The 26,599-nt window shown below is 44.3% G+C and overlaps 1 protein-coding gene across 2 annotated transcripts in view; it reads right to left on the reverse strand.

Moving 5' to 3' along the window:
- The window catches only part of ctsa (cathepsin A), a 29,932-nt gene extending 8,420 nt beyond the window's left edge, over positions 1-21,512 (reverse strand). The window contains exons 1-10 of one of the 2 annotated variants that reach the window (XM_062979260.1): positions 21,365-21,512; positions 14,697-14,866; positions 9,808-9,922; positions 7,339-7,389; positions 5,146-5,232; positions 4,876-5,031; positions 1,303-1,394; positions 1,108-1,192; positions 887-978; positions 681-759 (exon numbers count right to left, since the gene is read on the reverse strand). In XM_062979260.1, coding sequence (XP_062835330.1) covers positions 681-759; positions 887-978; positions 1,108-1,192; positions 1,303-1,394; positions 4,876-5,031; positions 5,146-5,232; positions 7,339-7,389; positions 9,808-9,922; positions 14,697-14,863 — 924 coding nt within the window. In that variant the 5' untranslated portion in view covers positions 14,864-14,866; positions 21,365-21,512. Of the gene's footprint in view, positions 1-680; positions 760-886; positions 979-1,107; positions 1,193-1,302; positions 1,395-4,875; positions 5,032-5,145; positions 5,233-7,338; positions 7,390-9,807; positions 9,923-14,696; positions 14,867-21,127; positions 21,323-21,364 lie in introns of those variants that run through there. The other variant, XM_062979259.1, reaches the window with a different exon arrangement.
- Between the last annotated feature and the right edge of the window lie 5,087 nt (positions 21,513-26,599).

Raw genomic sequence — 26,599 nt, forward strand, 5'->3', positions numbered from 1 at the left:
CAAGAGATTTTAAGCCCTGAAACTGAGCCATCTCTGTCTGAAGGCCACATTCCAGAGAGGCCGTTCACTAGAGAAGCAAGGTCAGAAGCAGAGATGAGCCCAGAGGAGGAGATTCCAGGTGCACAGTCTAATGAGCAGTTAGATAGGAGATTTACCTTTCGTCAACACAGGGCAGCTCAACAGAGTTTGCCAAGGTCAAGAGACTTCTTAGCCAAAAAGTCCTTATCAGTTTCTCAGGGGAGAAGGCACGATTTTCTGTCTTTATCAGCAAGACGAGAAGGCTTTTAGCCAATCTGGTCAACGTTAGTGTTTGAGGACACATCTCTCGCCAAGTCAAGCCTGCTAAGGGATTTCTAGTTCCATGTTTCCTGTTGCTCATATTTAATGCTTCCAAGTTTTAAGGATTGTTTTGGGGTTTATTCCTGGTTTTTGATGCTACTCTTTGAATTCTGTGGACTATTTCTGACATTTAGACTTTGATTTTATACTACTTAAGCAGCTGAGGGGGGAAAGGAAGGGGCCTGAGCCTGTTAGGAATTCTGGGAGTTGTAGTCCAAAACACCTGGAGGGAGGGCCAATGCATGCCCATGACTGATCTAGTCCAACCCCCTGAAATGCCCACAATCCCACTCTATAGAAAACGTGGGGAAGGGGCCGTTGTTCCGAGGGAGAGCTCTCACCTGCCTCCAGGAGTAGCGCATCGGCAGCCGGGTGAAGCTGTTGCCCAGGTCATGAGTGACCAGCACCCCGTCCTGGTACCTGGAGGCCAGAGGAGGTCGGCATTCAACACAGGGTCCTTCCGTGCAGCCCCCTCCCCAAATGCGGCCACTAATGAGGGCCAATGGGTCAGCCTGCGAGCAGTCAGGTCCCGCTCCTCCTCTCCTACCTGTAGTGTCCAGGCACTCCCCCGGCGCATGGAGCGTAGAGATTGTAGATATTGAGGCCGGACTCGTCCACAATGCGGATCAGCTCCGCCATCTGCAAGGAGCCAGAGAGGATGATGGGTTTCCGGTCACTGGCTACAAGCACTGACCGTAGGAACTGACCTCCCACCCCAACCCTTGCTCAAAAGTGGACTCCAGAGAAAGGCGACTGCCCATCACTCACACCCAGGGTGCAGTTCAAGTCCTTGTTGTCGTGGAAGTTGCATTTCCCGCCCGAGCAGCAGAACTTCTGCAGGTCCGACCAGAGCCTGTTGAGAGAGAAGAGGGAGGTCCGGACCATGAGACCCCTGCCCCTTCCCGTCCTGCCAGGGAAGACCCCCTTCGTCACAGCCTTCGCGGCCGCATCAGAGCCCCTCACCTGGTGCCCAGGAGGCCGTGGTAGTAGGCGAAGTAGACCAGGGAGTTGTCGTTGGTCTCGTAGCAGGAGAGGCCGTTGCCCACCGCAAGACCCTGCAGGACACGGAGGGAGAGATCAGGCAGGCGCATCGAGGGCAGAAAACCAACTGGCAGCCACACAGGCCTTGCAAGGGGTGGCAGTCATGTGCTGCTGGCACATCGCGAGGGAGGAAGCAGCAACCGTCAGGGCCCCGTGAGCAACGGGGGTGGGGGTTCCAAGGGAGGCCTCCCCTCTCGGTCCTGCTTCCTAGAGCCCAGAACTCAGGCATGGGAAAACTCGGGCCCTCCCTCCAGGTGTTTTGGACTTCAACTCCCACCATTCCTAACAGCCGTCCAAAATTTGCCTGTGCCTGCTATAACTCAAGGTGTCTTCCTTCCTGCCTGCAGGGAAGTCACTGTTGTGACTCAGCCGCAGCATAGCCAGAGTGAGGATGAAGAAGGGGATTCTGGGTTTCAGATACAAGAGCCAGATGATGGGATGCAGGATGAATTTCAGGATGATGGCATGGGAATGGGAATGATACAGGCTGATTCAGAGGCTCGAGAAATGCAGCTTGAGCAGAATGAATTGTTGAACAGTTGAAGGGAGATGTTGACAAGCTGGAAAGCGTCCAGAGGAGGGCGACTAAAATGATCAAGGGTCTGGAGAACAAGCCCTATGAGGAGCGGCTGAAAGAGCTGGGCATGTTTAGCCTGCAGAAGAGAAGGCTGAGAGGAGACATGATAGCCATGTACAAATACGTGAAGGGAAGTCATAGGGAAGAGGGAGCAAGCTTGTTTTCTGCTGCCCTGCAGACTAGGACGCAATGGAGCAATGGCTTCAAACTACAGGAAAGGAGATTCCACCTGAACATCAGGAAGAACTTCCTCACGGTGAGAAGGGCTGTTCGGCAGTGGAACTCTCTCTCTCCCCCGGGCTGTGGTGGAGGCTCCTTCCTTGGAGGCTTTTAAGCAGAGGCTGGATGGCCATCTGTCGGGGGTGCTTTGAATGCGATTTCCTGCTTCTTAGCGGGGGGTTGGACTAGATGGCCCATGAGGTCTCTTCCAGCTTTACTATTCTATGATTCTATGACCCAGCCAGCCATAGATAACAGCCCGGATGACATTCCCATGGGAATTAATGAGCAAGAGATGTCTCAAGCCCCGGTGTCTTCAGCCTCGGTTCAGGTGCAAGATAACGAGGACCCTGAATGGGCGCCATCATTATCTAGGGCTAACCGGTTGTTATGGAAGGGAGTGCAGCCTCGTGGGAGTGTAAGATTAGCCGGGAAGAGAGAGGCCTCCGCAGGAAAGAGAAATGCATTTTTGGGTTGCTTTTAAAAGTGTGTGTTTTGAGATAGATTTTTGTCAAAGCAAATTCTCGCCTCATCTGAGTGGATGTTCCTGCTTCATGCCTAAGAGAAGTTTCCTGTTCCTGGATCTTTGTAACCTTTGGGCCTTTGTTCTTTGGGATCTATTGTCTACTGTTTTGGCTTATGAATTATTGGATTTCTATGGCTTATAGACTAATGGATTTTTATGGCTTATGAACTATTGGATTCCTATTGACTCTTTTACTGCAATCTTGAAAACCTTAGAACTGCCTGCTTCGATTTATATTTGCTTTTGCTCAATAAAACTACAAAAGACTTCCTTCTGTGTGTGACTGGATGTCTATAGCAAGGTGAACTATTCCGTCACGTCCCCTTGCCTATTTATTCCTTTATCAGGGATTGTCAGGGTCTGCAGTTAAGATGAAGACTCTGAGGAAGCCACCCCTGCGGTGCAGGACCAAGGGCCTCGGGCGAGGGGCAGCCCGGAGTGAACTCAGGATCAGGAGAGCCACGAGGCAGAGTGAAGTCTCCCAGAAAGACAGCCACTGAGGACTCACGCTCTTCAGCTGCGTGGATCCGCCCGGTTGGCACAACAGGTGAGAGCACTTGTGCTACGGAGCAGAAAGAGTGGCCGTTTGGATCTGGTCTTTGCTGGGAGCAACACTTGGAACCTGCTACAGCTTGGAGCTCTGCCGGATGACTTCATGCGCTAGACCTTGACTTTGGACCTTGGATTCCGTACAGTTTGGATGTGTTGGTGAGGACTTTTGGACTGGACTTTTGACTATGCCTCTTGGATTCTCCCTGACTGGTTCGGTGTTTGGATCTACTTTGGCTTTGACTCCAGACTGATGATGAGAATAGCGAGTGGCTGTTTATATTAAGAGGGTTGCAACAGAGATTACTTACAGAAATAAAAGTAAGTTTTGGCTCTCTTTTATATTCCAAGAATCCTCTGGTATATTTCTTCCCCTGTTTCCTACCAGAAGCTTAAAACACAATGATAATACAGCTATTCTATTCTATTTTCTCTCTCTCTCCCTCCCCCACCCCCCCCTCTCTCTACGCACACACACACACACAAATAGAGTGCACTGGCTATGGCTTTGGAGGCTTTTAAGCAGAGGCTGGATGGCCATCTGTCGGGGGTGCTTTGAATGTGATTTCCTGCTTCTTGGCAGAATGGGGTTGTACATATAATATACAATTTATATTGAATATTACATTGTATTATTAGTATTATATTGCATTACATTTTTATCAATATTATATGTACATACAATATATTATATTATTAGGATAGCACAATATCAGCATTATATATTACTATATAGTAATAGTTCATGTAATATATAATATATATTTAATATTATTATATTGTACTATTAGTATTATATTGCATTACATTACAACATAGTTATCAATATTATATGTACGCATGGCCCATGAGGTCTTTCCCAACTCTACTATTCTATGATTCTATGATTCTACCAGGCTTTTGCTGGAGATGAACCTATCGTTCTCTCTCATCTCTCCTGGATTTAACTTTCCCAGCATTAAAAAGTTCAACTGAGGAAGCAGTCGGTTGAGGCCTGCTCCTTTCTGCTTCATGCCCTGTGACCTTGGAGATTGTTGTTGTTATGTTTATTTACACCCAGTTTTTCTCTCTACAAGGGGCCCCGGTGGTGAAGTGCATTAAAGCAGTGAGATGGAGACCGAAAGGTCCCAGGTTCAAACCCCGGGAGCGGCGTGAGAGGCCACTGTTAGCTCCAGCTCCTGCCAACCTAGCAGTTTGAAAACATGCCAATGTGAGTAGATCAATAGGTACCGCTCCGGTGGGAAGGTAACGGCGCTCCATGCAGTCTGGCCAGTGGCCACGTGACCTTGGAGGTGTCTACGGACAACGCCGGCTCTTTGGCTTAGAAGTGGAGATGAGCACCAACCCCCAGAGTCGGTCAAGACTGGACTTCACGTCAGGGGAAACCTTGACCTTGACCTTGACCTTTCTCTCCACAAGGAGACCCAAAGCGGTTGCTCTCAGGTGGCTCCCCAGTGTCCCTTGGGGGCGGGGGCCGATGCCAGGAGGAGGTGGGCAGGGCGTGCTTCCACTTCCTCCTCCTCCTCTTCCTGTAAACACCTGTCTGGCCAGGAAAGGCTCCTCCCTGGCTGGCAGCCACCCAAGCCTTTTCCCACCCCCTCACCCACCCACGCCTTCTCCTTACCTTCAGGTTGAGGCTGGGGTCCTGCATGACCCACTCGGCCAGGGTGGGGATGTAGATGCCCCCGTAGCTCTCCCCCGTGAGGTACAGGTCCCTCTTGCTGTGCTCCGGGAACAGGCGGAGGAACTCCTTCAGCGCCAGGTAGTTGGCACGGGCCACCTGCCAAGCAGGGAAAGGAGGAGGAAGAAAGAGAGGGGTCAGCACAGAGTGGGGGGAGGGCTGTCTGGGAAGACCCTCTGGAGACCCCTCCCCAGTAAGGTCATCCATACGCACCTCTGTGTCATTGGTCCGGTAGTCCTGGCTGTCCGAATAGGAGTAGCCCACGCCCACCGGGGACTCCATGTACAGGATGTGGGCCAGCTGCAAGGAAAGCACGCCGTCACTCTCGGGACAGAGCAATACAGACCAGGCACGGGCCAACTTGGGCCCTCCCTCCAGGGGTTTGGACTTCAGCTCCCACAATTCCTAACCGTTGGCCAAGCCTGATATTGACGCTCCACAGGGCAGGTGCCTCCCTCTCTAGAGCGACGCTGCCTCTGAGCTGGGAGCCATCTTTGGGTTTCCCACACACACCCAGGAGACAATAGGATGGACATTTATTTATTTTACTTATTTACAGTATTTATATTCTGCCCTTCTTTCTCACCCCGAAGGGGACTCAGGGTGGATCACATTGCACATAGAAGGCAAACACTCAATGCCTTCACACAGAACAGAGACAAACGCAGGCTTCGAGCCGGCCTCGAACTCATGACCTCTTGGTCAGAGTGATTTCTTGCAGCTGGCTGCTCACCAGCCTGTGCCACAGTCTGGGACATGAGCCAACAGTGTGATGCAGCAGCTAAAAAAGGCCAATACATTCCTAGGATTCATCAATCAGAGCCTAATGTCAAGTTCAAGGCAAGTCCCACTCCCTTCTGCTTTGGTCAGACCTCCATGGGAATAATCACCTTGTGTCCAGGTCTAGGCAAAAGCAATTCAAGAATGACAGTGGAAAGAGACCACTAAACATGAAGAAGAACTTCTTGAGTGTGTGTGTGTGAGAGAGAGAGTGAGCCAATAATAATAATAATAATAATAATAATAATAATAATAATAATAATAATAATAATCCTGCAAAAATATTGGAGAATGAGCATGCAAAGATACTGTGGGACTTCCAAATCCAGACTGACAAAGTTCTGGAACACAACACACCAGACATCACAGTTGTGGAAAAGAAAAAGGTTTGGATCATTGATGTTGCCATCCCAGGTGACAGTCGCATTGACGAAAAACAACAGGAAAAACTCAGCCGCTCTCAGGACCTCAAGATTGAACTTCAAAGACTCTGGCAGAAACCAGTACAGGTGGTCCCGGTGGTGATGGGCACACTGGGTGCCGTGCCAAAAGATCTCAGCCACCGGCATTTGGAAACAATAGACATTGACAAATTCACGATCTGCCAACTGCAAAAGGCCACCCTGCTGGGATCTGCATGCATCATCCGAAAATACATCACACAGTCCTAGACACTTGGGAAGTGTTCGACTTGTGATATGAAATCCAGCATATCTATCTTGTTTGCTGTGTCATCATCATCATCATCATCATCATCATCATCATCATCATCATCATAACTTTATTTATAACCCATTTCCATTTCCCCGAGGGGCCTTGGAGAGGTTCACACGGGGACCAATTTCACCTGAAGAGGAGGAAGAGCTTCCTGATGGCAATATGCTTCTCCCTAAGAGTCTGTTGGGAGCCTCCTTCCCTCTCTGGAGGTTCCTAATCAGAGGCCGGATGGCCTTCTGTCGGGAGGGCTTGGGTGGTGCCTTCCTGAGGGAGCTCAGACCTGACGGCCACCTGCAAATCCGGCCTTTCGAAGACAAAAACCCAGAAGATCCAAATGGTCCAAAATGCGGCGGCCAGGCTGCTAGCGGGATCATCTATCTATAAGATCCCAAATTACACCGATTCTGAAACAACGGCATTGGCTACCAATAGAACATCGGATCTCTTACAAGATACTGGTCCTGACATTTAGAGCTCAAAATGGCCAAGGACCATTATATCTTAGGGACCGACTCATTCCTTGTTTCCATCAGTGGTCACCTCGATCCTCCCAGGAAAATCTCCTAGGGAGGTATACCTGGAAGCTACAAGGCGTAGAGCCTTTTCGGCCTTCTCCAATCCTGTGGAACTCATTGCCTCCATATCTTAGAGCAATGTCGGAGTTGCGGCCTTTTGGAAAAGCGCTCAAGACTTGGCTGTTTGGCTGTGCATTTAGGTAAATCAGATCTAATTTGCCAAATAGTCACTGTTGAATGTTTTTATATTGTGGAATGGTATTTTAAATTGTAAGTCGCTTGGAGCACTCTGGTGGAGAGCGACTAATTAAGAAATAAAGTGAAGCAAAGAAGTGAAGTGAAATCCCTTCCAATTCTGTCCTCGGCGGGAAAGAGCGGGCGGAGGAGGGCTCACCTTGTTCCAGGCGAAGTCATTGTACTCCAGGGTGGCCCCATCCGGCTGGATCTGAAGAAGAGAAAGAGGAGGAGATGCCGCGTTTATTATCGGGAGAGATCATCGGGGCCACATCCCAATCGGTCACCAGGAGGTGAGTCAGGCCCAGGTCACATTTTCCGAGGGATCGGCCTCCAGGTTTGTGCTCCAAACCCAAAGCAGGCAGCTATTACCGGGAGGCCGAGGATCTCCTGCCTGTCTCAACCAGCCCGTCATGAGCTGCTTACGCCATGCGCATTTGGCAAGTGCCTCGTGGCGCAAGGATCCCCGTATTCCCACCTACGCCTCCCCAGCTCATGGCTTATGAAACATGACCCCAAAGCCCCTCTGGTTGCTCTCGTTGACCCCCAACGCCCTCTTGCACCGCTTTCAAGGGAAGCCCAGGCCTCCAGAAACGCCAGGAAGAATCCCTCTAAAGCAGGGGTCCCCAAACTTTTTGAGCCGAGGGCCGGTCCACAATCCTTCAGACTGTTGAGGGGCCGGATTATCATTTGAAAAAAAATACAAACAAATTCTGATGCACACTGCACATGTCTTATTTGTAGTGCAAAAACAACATCAAGAAGAAGAAGAACAATGAAAAAACAATACAATATTTAAAAATAAAAATAACTTTAACCAACATACATTTATCAGGATTTCAATGGGAAGTGTGCTTCTGCTTCTGGCCAATGAGATAGTCAAGTTAATTAGGATTGTTGTTGTTGTTGTTGTTGTTGTGTGCCTTCAAGTCATTTCAGACTTTGGGCGAGCCGAAGTCTAAAATGTATTTATTAATTATTTATTTATTTACTGCATTTATTTACTACATTTGTATCACACCCTTCTCACCCCAAAGGGGACTCAGAGTGGCTTTCAAATTATATATACATACAATATATTATATTGTTAGCATAGCACAATATTAGCATTATATATTACTTTATTGAACTATACCACTATACTATAATATTATTAGTAATATTATATGTAATAAAGAATATATAATTAATATTATTATATGGTATTATTATTAGTGTTATATTGAATTACATTATATTATTATCAATATTATATGTATATACAATATATTATATTATAAAACTGAGGGCGGGGGCCAGGTAAATGACCCCGGAGGGCCGCATCCGGCCCCCGGGCCTTAGTTTGGGGACCCCTGCTCTAAAGGGATGAGCAACTTCATCCACGCACATCATTTTCCGGTCATTATGCACAGGCATATGCATTGCTCATTGGTGACGAGAAAGGCATGTTTTCGTTTAATTTGAAATAAAACAAAAACATCCTGGAACTGCCTCGTGCCTCCCTGCGACAAGGCTTTGTCTGAGGTGCAGAGTGTGCAAATAACAACAACAACAACAACAATGGGGTGTTGTGTGATTTCTGAGCGATGTGGCCATGTTCTAGCACAGGCATGCGCAAACTTTGGCCCTCCAGCCTCAGGTCCCTTCCTTTTCTAGGTACCGCTTTATGCTGGGAGTCTAATTTAACTAATTTACGACACCATGAAAACTTCCAGCAGCGTGTGGAAGGAATGAGGAAGTACTCCATCATGGACTCGGTGTCACAAGTGGATGATGAAGCAATAGCTCCCCTTGTGGCCGGAATTGAGCATTCCCTCATGAAACTGGAAGCTGGAAAATGTTAAATTGCCTCTGTGTCTGTCTATATATGTTGTATGTCTAATGGCACTGAAAGTTTGCCATGTATATGTTGTTGGTGCATTTTTGGGTGTAAGGGTGAAATGATGAATCAAGTGTTTTTTACTGTTTGCAACTGTGTATACCGGACATGTGTTCCAGCAACTTAACTGTTAACGACAGGTCAGTTTGAGTGATGGCCTGCAAGAGCCAATAGGTCGTGACTTCCGGTCTGACGGGACGTTCGTCTTTCTGTTGTGGAATGTGCTCTTCTCTGCAGTGTGTGTGTGTGCGGAGGAGAGAGGCATGTCTGCTATGAGCGATGGACTTTGCAACTTGTAAATACTTTGTATATATGGAATAAAGTCTAAGAACCGCTGCATTCAGCTGATTTGCGAGTGTGGTGTCGTTTGTTGGTACTGCTTCTCTGGACGGGCAAGCAGTCTGACCGAGGATGAATTGGTGAGAGTCAAAGGATCACCAATAAATCAGGGTGCTGCGGAGCTGATGTTTTTAAAACCGCACCCTGACATATGTGCATTGTGATCTGCCCTGAGTCCCTTTCAGGCTGAGAAGGGTGGAATATAAATACTGTAACGAAATAAATAAAATAAATAAATGTAACTGTAGGCTGTTTGTGGATTCAATAGTTACATAGAATCTGTATGCCCAATGTCGTTCTTTGTGTAAAAGTGCAAAAGGTCTGAGGCCCACTCACAGTGAAATTGCAATAACCTTTGTTTAAAAAATATTCATGACATCTGCAATGGGGGAATGGGGCCGTTGCACTGACCGTGAAGGGTCCGTGTTCGGACAGGAAGCCCTCCATGGAGCTGCAGCCGGGACCCCCGTTCAGCCAGAGCACCAGGGGCTTCTCCTGCGCATTGCCTCCCTGCGCCTCCACAAACCTGCAAGAGAGACGTTCATAGAATCATAGAATCAAAGGAGAGGATTGGAGTGTATTTTCTCTCCTGGTCCCAGATCCACCTATCCCTTATAATTGACCATGTCTACCTTCAAGTCCTGTTTACTGGTCCAGTAGAGCCTCACTTATCCAACGTTCTGGATTATCCAACGCATTTTTTGTAGTCAATGTTTTCAATACATCGTGATATTTTGGTGCTAAATTTGTAAATACAGTAATTACTACGTAGCATTACTGCGTATTGAACTACTTTTTCTGTCAAATTTGTTGTATAATATAATAATGTTTTGGTGCTTAATTTGTAAAATCATAACCTAATTTGATGTTTAATAGGCTTTTCCTTAATCTCTCCTTATTATCCAACATATTCGCTTATCCAACGTTCTGCCCGTTTATGTTGGATAAGTGAGACTCTACTGTATATATAAAATCATTATATTATTATTCTATTATTATTGTAGTATATTATTATGTTACTATTATAATATTATTACATTATTCATTATTCATGACTACATTGAAACTACAATAGAGAGAAATCAGCATGGAAATTGCATGAGGTGCCATAGTTTGTTGTACATGGAAATAATGGTAGTGGCGCAGCTGGCTAGTAACCAGCTGCAACAAATCACTACTGACCGAGAGGTCATGAGTTTGAAGCCCGGGTCGGGTTAAGCCCCCAACCATTAAATAGCCCGGCTTGCTGTTGACCTATACAGCCCCGAAAGACAGCTGCATCTGTCAAGTAGGGAAATTTAGGTACGCTTTATGCAGGAGGCTAATTTAACTAATTTACAACATCATAAAAAGGAAAGGAATGAGGAAGTACAGCCACGAATGGACAGTGAAGCAACAGCTCCCCCTGTGGCCGGAATCGTGAAGCTGGAAAAAAATGTTAAATGCCTCTGTGTCTGTCTATACTGTATGTTTTTTGTTGGCATTGAATGTTTGCCATATATTTTATCTTGTAAATCGCCTAGAGCATCGTGGATGGAGGGCGATTAATAAGTAATTAAATGATGATGATGATGATGATGATGATATATGTGTTCATTGTAATCCGCCCTGAGTCCCCTTCGGGGTGAGAAAGAAGGGCAGAATATAAATACTGTACAGAAATAAATAAATAGTTTTTGATTTATTAAATACAGTTATATATTAGAACTAGCTGTGCCCGGCCACGCGTTGCTGTGGCAAAGTGGTGGTGGTATTGGTTAAAAATTGTTGTGTAATTTTTATTTGACGTTATTTGTATTTTTTAATTAATCCTATCGTAAGTTATCTTTTCATTTATTATATTTTATTATTTTCTTGTATAATTTTTAGTTATTTTTTGTTATTATGGTATTTTATTGTATTAATTTTTTAGTGTTTATTATTATTTTTTAGAGTTTTTTATTATTTTTGATTGGGTTGCTAGGAGACCAAGTGGGAGGAGCTTAGCCTTCTAACCGGCAGCAATTGGATAAAAGCAATTATTCCTCTCTCTCTCTAATTGGGACTTTATTTTTCTTTTCTTTTTGTTGTATCAACCTAGAGCCGTGGATGATGGGTTGTGTTGTCAAATTTCGAGGTTGGGGGGCCTGTAGTTTTGTTGTTTTGTGGGTCGCCGTGATGCCATCACTCTTTTATATATATAGATTATATATTTTTGTTATTTAAACTATATATATTGTGAAATTATGGGTTTTTTTTCTTGAAGTGACACACCACCCAAGTCATGCTAGGTTGTTTGGTGGATTTTGACACACCGAGCGCAAAAGGTTGCCCATCATTGGCCTAGTCCAGAGGTCCCAAAACTAAGGCCCGGGGGCCGGATGCGGCCCTCCAAGGTCATTTACCTGGCCCCCGCCCTCAGTTTTATAATATAATATTTTATATCAGTGTTAATAATATAATATATTGTATATACATATAATATTGATAATAATCTTATGTTATACAATATAATACTAATAGTAATACCATATAATAATATTAATTATATGTTATATATTACATATTATATAATAGTATTGTGGTATAGTTCAATATCTATATATATAAAAGAGTGATGGCATCACGGCAGCGGACAAAACAACAAAAGTAAACACCCCACAACCTCGAAAATTGACATCACAACCCCTCATCCATGCCTCTAGGTTGATACAACAAAAAGAAAACAAAAATAAAGTCCTAATTAGAGGGAGAGGAAAAATTGTTTTTATCCAATTGCTGCCAGTTAGAAGGCTAAGCTCCGCCCACTTGGTCTCCTAGCAACCCACTCAGCCCAGGGGACCCTTTACCTTAACTACCACCAATTCCTCAATACTTTATTTCCCATACGACCATACTTCGCCACAGCAACGCGTGGCCGGGCACAGCTAGTAGTAATATATAATGCTAATATTGTGTTATGCTAATAATATAATATATTGTATGTACTTACAGCTGCTCTGAGGCCCCTTCGGGATAAGAAGGGTGGGATATAAATGTAGTAAATAAATGCAGTAAATAATTAATTTTAGACTTAGGCTCGGCCAAAGTCTGACATGACTTGAAGGCACACAACAACAACAACAACAACAATCCTAATTAACTTGACAATCTCATTGGCCAATATCAGGCCCACACTTTCCATTGAAATCCTAATAGGTTTATGTTGGTTACAATTGATTTCATTTTTAAATATTGTATTGTTCTTTCGTTGTTGTTGTTGTTGCACTACAAATAAGACATGTGCAGTGTGCATAGGAATTTGTTCGGGTTTTTTTAAAAAAAATTTCAAATGATAATTCGGCCCCTCAACAGTCTGAAGCAGGGGTCCCCAAACTAAGGCCCGGGGGCCGGATGCGGCCCTCCAAGGTCATTTACCTGGCCCCCGCCCTCCGTTTTATAATACAATATTTTTATATCAGTTTTAATAATATATTATATATAATTATATAATATTGATAAAAAATATTGTTATACAATATAATACTAATAATAATACCATATAATAATATTAAATTATTTTATTTATTTATTTATTTATTTATTTATTTATTTACAGCATTTATATTCCGCCCTTCTCACCCCGAAAACATGCCAATGTGAGTAGATCAATAGGTACTGCTCCGGTGCTCCGATCACATTACACATATAGGCAAACGTTCAATGCCTTTTAACATAGAACAAATACAAGACAAACATAGGCTCCAAGCGGGCCTCGAACTCATGACCTCCTGGTCAGAGTGATTCATTGCAGTGATTCATTGCAGCTGCTCTCCAGCCTGCGCCACAGCCCGAGCCCATATAATATTACAGTACAGTGGTATAGTTCAATACATAGTAATATATAATGCTAATATTGTGTTATGCTAATAATATAATATATTGTATGTACTTACAGCTGCTCTGAGGCCCCTTCAGGGTGAGAAGGGTGGGATATAAATGTAGTAAATAAATGCAGTAAATAATTAATTTTAGACTTAGGCTCGGCCAAAGTCTGACATGACTTGAAGGCACACAACAACAACAACAACAACAATCCTAATTAACTTGACTATCTCATTGGCCAATATCAGGCCCACACTTTCCATTGAAATCCTAATAGGTTTATGTTGGTTACAATTGATTTCATTTTTAAATATTATATTGTTCTTTCGTTGTTGTTGTTGTTGCACTACAAATAAGACATGTGCAGTGTGCATAGGAATTTGTTCGGGTTTTTTTTTTTATTTTTTCAAATGATAATTTGGCCCCTCAACAGTCTGAAGCAGGGGTCCCCAAACTAAGGCCCGGGGGCCGGATGCGGCCCTCCAAGGTCATTTACCTGGCCCCCGCCCTCCGTTTTATAATACAATATTTTTATATCAGTTTTAATAATATATTATATATAATTATATAATATTGATAAAAATATTATGTTATACAATATAATACTAATAATAATACCATATAATAATATTAAATTATTTTATTTATTTATTTATTTATTTATTTATTTACAGCATTTATATTCCGCCCTTCTCACCCCGAAAACATGCCAATGTGAGTAGATCAATAGGTACTGCTCCGGTGCTCCGATCACATTACACATATAGGCAAACGTTCAATGCCTTTTAACATAGAACAAATACAAGACAAACATAGGCTCCAAGCGGGCCTCGAACTCATGACCTCCTGGTCAGAGTGATTCATTGCAGTGATTCATTGCAGCTGCTCTCCAGCCTGCGCCACAGCCCGAGCCCATATAATATTACAGTACAGTGGTATAGTTCAATACATAGTAATATATAATGCTAATATTGTGTTATGCTAATAATATAATATATTGTATGTACTTACAGCTGCTCTGAGGCCCCTTCGGGGTGAGAGGGGTGGGATATAAATGTAGTAAATAAATGCAGTAAATAAATAATTAATTTTAGACTTAGGCTCGGCCAAAGTCTGACATGACTTGAAGGCACACAACAACAACAACAACAACAATCCTAATTAACTTGACTATCTCATTGGCCAGTAGCAGGCCCACACTTTCCATTGAAATCCTAATAGGTTTATGTTGGTTACAATTGATTTCATTTTTAAATATTGTATTGTTCTTTCGTTGTTGTTGTTGTTGTTGCACTACAAATAAGACATGTGCAGTGTGCATAGGAATTTGTTCGGGTTTTTTTTTTAATTTTTTCAAATGATAATTCGGCCCCTCAACAGTCTGAAGGGTTGTGGACCGGCCCTCTGCTTCAAAAGTTTGGGGACCCCTGGCCTAGTCCAACCCCTTTCCTTCTCACCAGTAGTGGTGGTGCTTGTCCTTGTCCACGTCCAGGTATCCCGAGAAGTGCCGGAAGGAGGGCTGCTTGGCCAGTCCCGGAAGGTAGGTGACCTCGTGCCCGGCCGGAGCGGCTTTGGCCCCGAAGGACAGCAGCGCCAAAAGCAGGAGCGGAACCAGGAGACCCATCGCCTGCAAGGCAAGGAAGGAACGTTGTGGGGAGAGTGGGGTGAGTGACCCCTTGGAGAGATCCTAAACAGATGGAGAGAAGTCCTAGTCCAAGCATGGGCCAACTTGGGTCCTCTCTCCAGGTGTTTTGGACTCCAACTCCCACCATTCCGAACAGCTTCAGGTCCTTTCCTTTTTCCCCTCAGCCGCTTAAGCGGCTGAGGGGAAAAAGGAAAGGACCTGAAGCGGTTCGGAATGGTGGGAGTTGGAGTCCAAAACACCTGGACCCAAGTTTGCCCCTGCCTATCCTAGCCCCATTCTCGACTATGACTAAGAATAACCATCTATCTATCTATATATATAAAAGAGTAATGGCATCAGGGCAGCGGACAAAACAACAAAACTACAGGCCCCCCAACCTCGAAATTTGACAACACAACCCATCATCCAGGCCTCTAGGTTGATACAACAACAAGAAAAGAAAAATAAAGTCCTACTTAGAGGGAGAGCAATAATTGTTTTTATCCAATTGCTGCCACTTAGAAGGCTAAGCTCCGCCCACTTGGTCTCCTGGCAACCCACTCAGCCCAGTGTTAATAAAAGAATAAAAAATAAAATAAATACAAATAATACAATAAAATAATTAAAAACACTAAAAAATTAATACAATAAAATACTATAACAAAATAACTAAAAATAATACAACAAAATAATAAAATATAATAAATAAAAAAGATAAGTTACAATAAAATTAATTTTAAAAATACATATAACGTCAAATAAAAATTCCACAACAACTTTTAACCAATACCACCACCACTTTGCCACAGCAACGCGTGGCCGGGCACAGCTAGTATATATATATAAAAGGGTAATGAAATTTCGGCCTAGGACAAAACAACAAAACTACACATCCCAGAAACACTAAACTTGGCAGCACAACCCCTCATCCATGCCTCTACGTTCATACAACAAAAAGGAAAGAAAAATAAAGTCCTAATTACAGGGAGAGGAATAATAGTTTTTATCCAATTGCTACCAGTTTGAAGGCTAAGCTCCGCCCACTTGGTCTCCTAGCAACCTCCTCAGCCCAGGGGACAGGCACAGTTAAGCCTCACTTAGGCCTCTTCCACAGATTATCAGATTTTAACTAGATTATATGGCAGTGTAGACTCAAGGCCCTTCCACACATCTATATAACCCATTTAGAATCTTATATTATCTATTTTGAACTGGATTATCTTGACTCCACACTGCCATATAATCCACTTCAGTGTGCATACTAAACATAAAGACAACCATACAACAGACATTCAATACCACCACTACCTCAACAATTTCTCACCAACACCACCAGACAATGCCACAGCAACGCGTGGCTAGGCACAGCTAGTATATATATATATATAAAAAAGGGTAATGAAATTTCGGCCTAAGACAAAACTACAAAACTACACATCCCAGAAACACTAAACTTGGCAGCACAACCCCTCATCCATGCCTCTACGTTTATACAACAAAAAGCTCCAGCTACTCCAGAAAATGGCCAGGCTTTGAGACTGCAAGGCTATTCAGTGCTATTCCACCTGACCAACAAAGGATTCCCATAAGCCACAGCAACACGTGGCCGGGCAAAGCTAGTCTATATATATAAAAGGGTAATGAAATTTCGGCCTAGGACAAAACAACAAAACGACACATCCCAGAAACACTAAACTTGGCAGCACAACCCCTCATCCATGCCTCTACGTTCATACAACAAAAAGGAAAGAAAAATAAAGTCCTAATTAGAGGGAGAGGAATAATTGTTTTTATCCAATTGCTGCCAGTTAGAAGGCTAAGCTCCGCCCACTTGGTCTCCTAGCAACCCACTCAGCCCAGGGGACAGGCACAGTTAGGCCTCACTTAGGCCTCTTCCACAGATTATCAGATTTTAACTAGATTATATGGCAGTGTAGACTCAAGGCCCTTCCACACATCTATATAACCCATTTAGAATCTTATATTATCTATTTTGAACTGGATTATCTTGAGTCCACACTGCCATATAATCCACTTCAGTGTGCATACTGAACATAAAGACAACCATACAACAGACATTCAATACCACCACTACCTCAACAATTTCTCACCAACACCACCAGACAATGCCACAGCAACGCGTGGCTAGGCACAGCTAGTATATATATATATATAAAAAAGGGTAATGAAATTTCGGCCTAGGACAAAACTACAAAACTACACATCCCAGAAACACTAAACTTGGCCGCACAACCCCTCATCCATGCCTCTACGTTCATACAACAAAAAGCTCCAGCTACTCCAGAAAATGGCCAGGCTTTGAGACTGCAAGGCTATTCAGTGCTATTCCACCTGACCAACAAAGGATTCCCATAAGCCACAGCAACACGTGGCCGGGCAAAGCTAGTCTATATATATAAAAGGGTAATGAAATTTCGGCCTAGGACAAAACAACAAAACTACACATCCCAGAAACACTAAACTTGGCAGCACAACCCTTCATCCATGCCTCTAGGTTCATACAACAAAAAGGAAAGAAAAATAAAGTCCTCATTAGAGGGAGAGGAATAATTGTTTTTATCCAATTGCTGCCAGTTAGAAGGCTAAGCTCCGCCCACTTGGTCTCCTAGCTACCCACTCAGCCCAGGGGACGCCTCACTTAGGCCTCTTCCACACTGCCTATAAGATACAGATTATCAAATTTTAACTGGATTATATGGCAGCGTAGACTCAAGGCCCTTCCACACAGCTATATAACCCATTTATAATCTTATATTATCTGCTTTGAACTGGATTATTTTGACTCCACACTGCCATATAATCCACTTCAGTGTGCATTTTATCCAGCTGTGTAGAAGGGGCCTCATATAATCCAGTTCTAAGCAGAAAATATAAGATTATAAATATAATATGTAATAATTACTGTGATATAATAATACAGAACAAAAAATCAGGAAGGTAAATAAAGAACAACACTCTGAAAGCATAAGCCACAGCAACGCGTGGCCGGGCAAAGCTAGTCTATATATATAAAAGGGTAATGAAATTTCAGCCTAGGACAAAACAACAAAACTACACATCCCAGAAACACTAAACTTGGCAGCACAACCCCTCATCCATGCCTCGACGTTCATACAACAAAAAGAAAAGAAAAATAAAGTCCTAATTAGAGGGAGAGGAATAATTGTTTTTATCCAATTGCTGCCAGTTAGAAGGCTAAGCTCCGCCCACTTGGTCTCCTAGCAACCTACTCAGCCCAACAGATGGCCCCCCAGCCTCTCAATAATAATAATAATTAATAATACAATCCTAAGGTTAGTAGATGCCCCTAAGGATCATCCAGTTCAACTTCCTTATATCATGCAGGAGGACACAATCCAACCACTCCTCACAGATGGCCATCCGATATCTGCACAATAATAATACACATCGAATCACAGCATCAGACAGTTAGGAGACACCCCTAAAGGCCGTCCAGTCCAACCCAATTCTGCCATGCAGGACACAATCCAAGCACTCCCAACAGATGGCCACCCAGCCTCTCAATACTACTACAACTAATAATAATAATAATAATAATAATAACAACAACAACAACATCATACAATCCTAAGGTTTGGAGTGACCCCTAAGGATCATCCAGATCAACTTCCTTCTACCACGCAGGAGGACACAATCCAAGCACTCCTGACAGATGGCCATCCAGCCTCAACAAGTTCTCACCAACACCACCAGACAACGCCACAGCAACGCGTGGCTGGGCACAGCTAGTCTCTATATATAAAAGGACAAAACAACAAAACTACACATCCCAGAAACACCAAACTTGGCCGCACAACCCCTCATCCATGCCTCTACGTTCATACAACAAAAAGCTCCAGCTACTCCAGAAAATGGCCAGGCTTTGAGACTGCAAGGCTATTCACTGCTATTCCACCTGGCCAACAAAGGATTCCCATCAGCCACAGCAACGCGTGGCCGGGCAAAGCTAGTAATATAATAAATCTTTATTTGTACCCCGCCACCATCTCCTCGAAGGGACTCGGGGCGGCTTACAAACCATATACAAACAGCAGCACCCAAGTATAAACACAATGACATGAATATAATCACCAGCGCATATAAAATCCCATTGGTTTAATGGCAAAAAGTATAAAATTATTTAAAAATTCCCCAAAGTGCACTAGAACCTGTGAATAAGCCGGAGAACAATTGAAATGCAGAGCTATACAATTGGTGGTTCATCAAGTTGACCATAGATTAAGGTCAAGGTTCTCCCCTGACATAAAGTCCAGTCGTGTCCGGCTCTGGGGGTTCGGGCTCATCTCAATTTCTGAACATGACCATAGGCATCATTTTATTATTTATTTGCAGCATTTATATTCCGCCCTTCTTTCTCACCCCGAAGGGGACTCAGGGTGGATCACATCACACACATAAGGCAAACATTCAATGCCTTAACATAGAAGAAAGACAGAGACAAGCACAGGCTCCGAGCTGGCCTCGAACTCATGACCTCTTGGTCAGAGTGATTTGTTGCAGCTGGCTGCTCACCAGCCTGCGCCACAGCCCGGGCCCGGGGTTGGTGCTCATCTCCATTTCTAAGCATGACCATAGGCATGACAGCATGGAGCGCCAATGTTACTTTCCTGCCTGTGCGGTACCTATTGATCTACTCACACTTTCATGTTATCAAACTGGTAGGTTGGCAGAAGCTGGGGCTAACAGCAGGCACTCACTCTGCTCCCTGGATTCAAACTGCTGACCTTTCAGTTCAGCATCTCAGCAGTCTAACCTACTGAGCCACCAGGGACTCCTTATAGAGATATAATACTATATTGTACTATACCACTATACTTAAATATTAGTAATACTGTTATTACCAATATTAATATAATAATGATAATAATAATAATAATATTTCTTTTATTTTGTGTCAAAAGCATTGCATGATAAATACATTTTAAAATGATGAGAGAGAGAAAAGGAAATCACAAGCAACTACAGTAGAGTCTCATTTATCCAACATAAACAGGCCGGCAGCATGTTGGATAAGCGAATATGTTGGATAATAAGGAGGGATTAAGGAAAAGCTTTTTAAAAATCAAATTAGGTTATGATTTTACAAATTAAGCACCAAAACATCATATTATACAACAAATGCACAGTAATGCTATGTAGTAATTACTGTATTTACGAATTTAGCACCAAAATATCACGATGTATTGAAAACATTGACTACAAAAATGCGTTGGATAATCCAGAAAGTTGGATAAGTGAGACTCTACTGTAATTACTCTATTTACGAATTTAGCACCAAAATATCACAATGCATTGAAAACACTGACTATAAAAATGCGTTGGATAATCCAGAACGTTGGATAAGCGAGTGTTGGATAAGTGAGACTCTACTGTAAATAGTTTTAGACCAAAAGCGGGCAACAGCAACTGCATTGTCCGTAGCTTTAGCATTGGATGAATAATAATAATAATAATAATAAGAGTCTACTCAAAGGAGTAGCCCCTGGTGGTACAGCAGATTAAACCACTGAGCTGCTGAACTTGCTGATAGAAGTTTGGCGGTTTGAACCCTAGGAGTGGTGGTGAGCTCCCACAGTTAGCCCCAGCTCCTGCCAACCCAGCAGTTTGAAAACATGCCAATGTGAGTAGATCAATAGGGAAGGTAACGGTGCTCCAGGCAGTCATGTCAGCACATGACCCTGGAGGTGTCTGCGGACAATGCCGGCTCTTTGATGAGATGAGCCCCAACCCCCAGAGTCGGACAGGACTTAATGTCAGGTAAAGAAAGACCTTGGCCTTGACTTTGCCCAAAGCTTTCGGTGGGCACGTTCAGCAGATCTCCATAGAGAGGACTCAGGGTCAAAGGTCTGTCCGAAGAGCCCTGTTTTCAGAGCCCCCCCGAAAGGCTTGCAGGGCGGAGGGGCGGGCGGGGGGGGGGGGGGCTGACCTGATCTCTCCCGGGAGGGAACTCCAGAGTGGGGGGCCACCACCGAGAAGACCCCTCCTCTCTCTCTCTCGTCCCAAACAACCGTATTTGAGAGGGAGGGAGGGAGGGAGGGAGGGGGGACCCAGAGGAGACCCCAACGCCCCCCCCCTTTGCCGGTTCATGGGGTCCCGAAGGCAGGCCGGACCCGAAGCGAGGGGGGCTTGACAGGTCATCACCTGCACTCTGAATGGGGGAGCCGGGACCCTCCCCCCCTCCCTCCCTGCCAGGACCCCCAATGCCTCCCTCCCCGGACTCACTTGGACCTGCTTCTCCCTCGGCTGCCCACCACCGAGAAGACCCCTCCTCTCTCTCTCTCTCTCTCTCTCGTCCCCACCAACCGTATTTGAGAGGGAGGGGGGACCCAGAGGAGACCCCAACGCCCTCCCCCCCTTTGCCGGTTCATGGGGTCCCGAAGCGAGGGGGGCTTGACAGGTCATCAGCTGCACTCTGAATGGGGGAGCCGGGACCCTCCCCCCCTCCCTCCCCGGACTCACTTGGACCTGCTTCTCCCTCGGCTGCCCTCCGGCTTCTGGGTCTCCTCCGGAGCCTCACGTGACTCCCCCCCAGGGAAGGGAGGGGAGGGGAGGGGGGAGGGAGGGAGGGAGCGCCCCGGTCAGCTGACCGCGGGGGGCGTGGCCAGACGCTGCCCGGGCTGCAACCGTACTTCCCCGGCTGCGCGCGCACTTTGGAACGCCCTGCCGCAAGGGGCTTCTTTCCCCCACTGGCTCGGCCCAGCCTAAATAGGGTTGTTGTATGTCTTTCGGGCTGTGTGGCCATGTTCCAGAAGCATTCTCTCCTGACGTTTCGCCCACATCTATGGTAGGCATCCTCAGAGGTCCATGCCACAACCTCTGAGGATGCCTGCCATAGATGTGGGCGAAACGTCAGGAGAGAATGCTTCTGGAACATGACCATACAGCCCGAAAGACATACAACAACCTTGTGATCCTGGCCATGAAAGCCTTCGACAACCCACTTGCCTAGTTTCCAACAGACCTCACAACCTCTGAGGATGCCTGCCATAGATGTGGGCGAAACGTCAGGAGAGAATGCTTCTGGAACATGGCCACACAGCCCGAAAGACATACAACAACCCTGTGATCCCGGCCATGAAAGCCTTCGACAACACAACCAGCCTAAATACATAGTTAATACATAGTTAAAGTGTATTCCTATTAGGCAACATTGTTTCCTGCTTTGAGTCCCTTTCAAGAGAGGGAGAACAACAACACTGTTAATACAGTAGAGCAGGGCTCCCCAAACTAAGGCCCGGGGGCCGGATGCGGCCCTCCGAGTTCATTGACCTGGCCCCCGCCCTCGGTTTTATAATATAATATATTGTATATACATATAATATTGATAATAATATTATAATGTAATACAATATAACACTAATAATAATACCATATAATAATATTGATTATATATTCTATATTACATATAATATTACTAATAATATTACGGCATAGTGGTATAGTTCAATATAGTAATATATACTAATAATGCTAATAATATAATATATTGTATGTACATATAATTTGTAAGCCACTCTGAGTCCCCTTTGGCGTGAGAAGGGTGTGATACAAATGTAGTAAATAAATGCAGTAAATAAATAATAAATACATTTTAGACTTAGGCTCACCCAAAGTCTGAAATGACTTGAAGGCACACAACAACAACAACAACAACAACAACAACCCTAATTAACTTGACTATCTCATTGGCCAGAAGCAGGACCACACTTCCCATTGAAATCCTGATAAATGTATGTTGGTTAAAATTGTTTTTATTTTTAAATATTGTATTGTTCTTTCATTGTTCTTGTTCTTGTTGTTGTTTTTGCACTACAAATAAGACATGTGCAGTGTGCATCGGAATTTGTTTGTATTTTTTCAAATGATAATCCGCCCCCTCAACAGTCTGAAGGATTGTGGACCGGCCCTCGGATTAAAAAATTTGAGGACCCCTGCAGTAGAGTCTCGCTTATCCAACGTAAACGGGCCAGCAGAACGTTGGATAAGCAAATATGTTGGATAATAAGGAGGGATTAAGGAAAAGCCTATTACACATCAAATTAGGTTATGATTTTACAAATTAAGCACCAAAACATCATGTTATACAACAAATATGACAGAAAAAAATTATTTATTTACATCACTTTTACCCCGCCTTTCTCTCCGAGGAGACTCAAAGCGGCTTACAGTAAATAGGCAAAAATTCAATGCCTAAAAACAATGTAAAAACAACAATTCATATAAAACAATCTACAAGCAACAGTTCATATAAAACAGATACCATTACAAAATAAAATCACATTATATAAAATTTTAAGAATGTCCAAGATTCAATGTCCAAGAAAAAAGAATGTTTAAGAATGCCCAAGAAAAAAGTAGTTCAATATGCAGTAATGTTATGTTGTAATTACTGTATTTACGAATTTAGCACCAAAATATCACGATACAATAGAGTCTCACTTATCCAAGCTAAACGGGCCAGCAGAAGCTTGGATAAGCGAATATCTTGGATAATAAGGAAGGATTAAGAAAAAGCCTATTAAACATCAAATTAGGTTATGATTTTACAAATTAAGCACCCAAACATCATGTTGTACAACAAACTTGACAGAAAAAGTAGTTCATTACACATTAATGCTACATAATAATTACCTTATTTATGAAAGTAGCACCAAAATATCATGATATATTGAAAACATTTACTACAAAAATGGCTTGGATAATCCAGAAGCTTGGATAATTGAGGCTTGGATAAGTGAGACTCTACTGTATATTGAAAACATTCACTACAAAAACATTGTCAGCTTAAGCGGCTGAGGGGGGAAAGGAAGGGGCCTGAGGCCAGGAATGGTGGGAGTTGGAGTCCAAAACACCTGGAGTGGCCCAAAGTTTAGGAGCCACTGCTTTATGGCAACCCCACGAACTCCACAGCCCCCCACTCATACTGTGGAGGTTCTCGCCTGCAGTATTTGGGGGAAATAATAATATAATAATAATAACTTTATTTTTATACCCCGCCTCTATCTCCCCGAAGGGGACTCAGGGCGGCTTACATGGGGCCAAGCCCGAATAAAAACAGTAGCAGTATAAAACACAGCAATAGACAACAACTTGCACAATAAAATAAAAAAAAAATAAAACATTAGCCAATAAAAAACAAGAACTAATAAAAACATGGATTAAAACTGAGAGATTGTAAAAGTAGACTGGGTAAGGTGCACCATATAAATATTGTAGTCACAAGGTGACTGATAAAGTGCTGCAAATTCTGGAAGTGCAAATTGGGATGGGAAGAGACCCTGTGTCTATATCGAGTTGACAAAGGTAAAAGGTGCAAAAGGAAAGGCACCAAGGTGGGATTCTGCCTGTTTGTGTGCCTTCAAGTCACCTGCCAATCTGACAGTCCTTTCTTATCCTTGCGGGATTCAGTTTCTAGACCTTTGGCCCTTCTCTGGGTGCCGTTTCAGCTTAGAATCCACCTCCTTCTTGAGTTGTTTTGCCCAGAACCGGACACAGGGTCAGTCCTGGTCAATAGGTAAAGATTTTCCCCTGACATGAAGTCCAGTCATGTCTGGCTCTGGGTGTGGGTGCTCATCTCCATTTCTAAGCCAAAGAGCCGGCGTTGTCCATAGACGTCTCCAAGGTCATGTGGCCACTGGCATGACTGCATGGAGCATCATTACCTTCCCACCAGAGCAGTACCTATTGATCTACTCACATTTGCATGTTTTCAAACTGCTAGGTTGGCAGAAGTTGGAGCTAACAGCGGGCGCTCACTCCGCTCCCCGGATTCGAACCTGCGGCCTTTCAGTCAGCAAGTTAAGCAGCTCAGTGCTTTAAGACACTGCACCATTGGGGCCGCAGGTCAATAGATCTATGTAATTATGTTGATGTTTTATTACGATTTCTATTATATGTTTTTTTTAATCAGTAATGGAATGTTTTACTAATGTTGGAAACCTCCCTGAGTCCCTTCCGTGTTTTAGTATGATTATCATTTTATACTTTTGTTATGTTTAGAGTGTTGAATTTTAATATCTATGTCTGTATTTTTGATGTTTTTATTTGGTTTGCTGTTTTTATCCGGGCTTGGCGCCATGTAAGCCACCCCAAGTGCCTTCGGGGAGATGGAGGCGGGATATAAAAATAAAGTTATTATTATTATTATTATTATTATTATTATTATTATTATTATTATTATTTCATTATGACACAGCAAACAAGATAGACATGCTGGATTTTGTTTCACAAAATCACAAGTCGAACACTTCCCAAGTGTCTAGGACTGTGTGATGTATTTTTGGATGATATGCGCAGATCCCAGTAGGGTGGCCTTTTGGCAGATCGTAATTTTGTCAATGTCTATTGTTTCCAAATGCCGGCTGAGATCTTTTGGCACGGCACCCAGTGTGCCCATCACCACCGGGACCACCTGCACTGGTTTCTGCCAGAATCTTTGAAGTTCAATCTTGAGGTCCTGGCAGCGGCTGAGTTTTTCCTGTTGTTTTTCATCAATTATTATTATCTGACCAAAGCTGGAGAGAGCAGGACTAGAAACTTCCCTCTTCTCAACACTAGACTCCTCAGGATGCAGCCTAGAATTGCATTGGCTTTTGGAGCTGCCGCATCCCAGTGTTGGCTTCCGTTCAGCTTGCGGTCTTCTAAGACTAAGATGTCAAGCCCTGAACAGGTGGGATCTGGAGCCCTTGGTGACTGCACTTGGGGGTGATTATTACATCCACCTCCTTGTTGACGACTTGCTGCTTTCTTTCTTTCTTTCTTTCTTTCTTTCTTTCTTTCTTTCTTTCTTTCTTTCTTTCTTTCTTTCTTTCTTTCTTTCTTTCTTTCTTTGCCCTGCTTCCTGGATGGCTGGAGAGCGGGTGGCTCACCCGGAATGCCTTCCGCTCTGCAGAACCTGCCGTGGCCGCTTTGGGTGTTCCTCCCTCGTCCGGCTGTGGGAGGCCTTGACACCTTTCCAGGTGAACCCCTGGGAGGCCTTCTTTGGGGCCGCAGATGCGCCCAGCCGCCCCCACGGCCCTTCCCCTTGCGCCACCCTCCTGCGCAGCCGCCCCAAGGCATGGAGGAGGCGGGCGGGCGGGCGGGCGGGCAGGCCTCGGGGGAATGTTGCTGCACTGGAACACCCAGCATTCCTCACCCTTGGCTGGGATTTCATGGGATCCTAGGTCTTGGAGAGACCCCAAAGGGCATCCAGCCCAAGCCCCTCCTGCCAAGCTGGAAGACACAATCCAAACTCTCCTGACAGATGACCACCCAGCCTCTGCTTAACAACAGCTACTCTGCCAGACTCCAAGGCAGTAAGACATTAATTTTACTGCCCAACAGCTCCTGCCATCAAGAAGCTCTTCCTGGTGTTTTGGTGGAATCTCTTTTCCTGCAACTTCACTGTGTCCTCATCTCGAAAGCGGCAGCAGAACACCAGCCAGGTCCCTTTCAAACATTCACAGCTGGCTGCCATGTCTCCTCACTAACACAGGGATCTTTCTGAAGCCGTTGGGTACATCTACCTCAGTGGTTCCCAACCTGTGGTCTGCGGACCACCCATGGTCCTCAAGAACTAAAATATGTTCCGCAGCGTCTCAGTTACTACTATTGATAATAACAGCCCAAGCAAAAATAATAAATTCTTGGTGTCTTTATTTTTAGGCCTGTTATTGGGGTATTTGGGGTGCTGATTCAGAAAACAGCATTGGATAG

This window comes from Anolis carolinensis, chromosome 4 (assembly GCF_035594765.1).
Source record: "Anolis carolinensis isolate JA03-04 chromosome 4, rAnoCar3.1.pri, whole genome shotgun sequence".
In the NCBI taxonomy this organism is placed as follows: domain Eukaryota; kingdom Metazoa; phylum Chordata; class Lepidosauria; order Squamata; family Dactyloidae; genus Anolis; species Anolis carolinensis.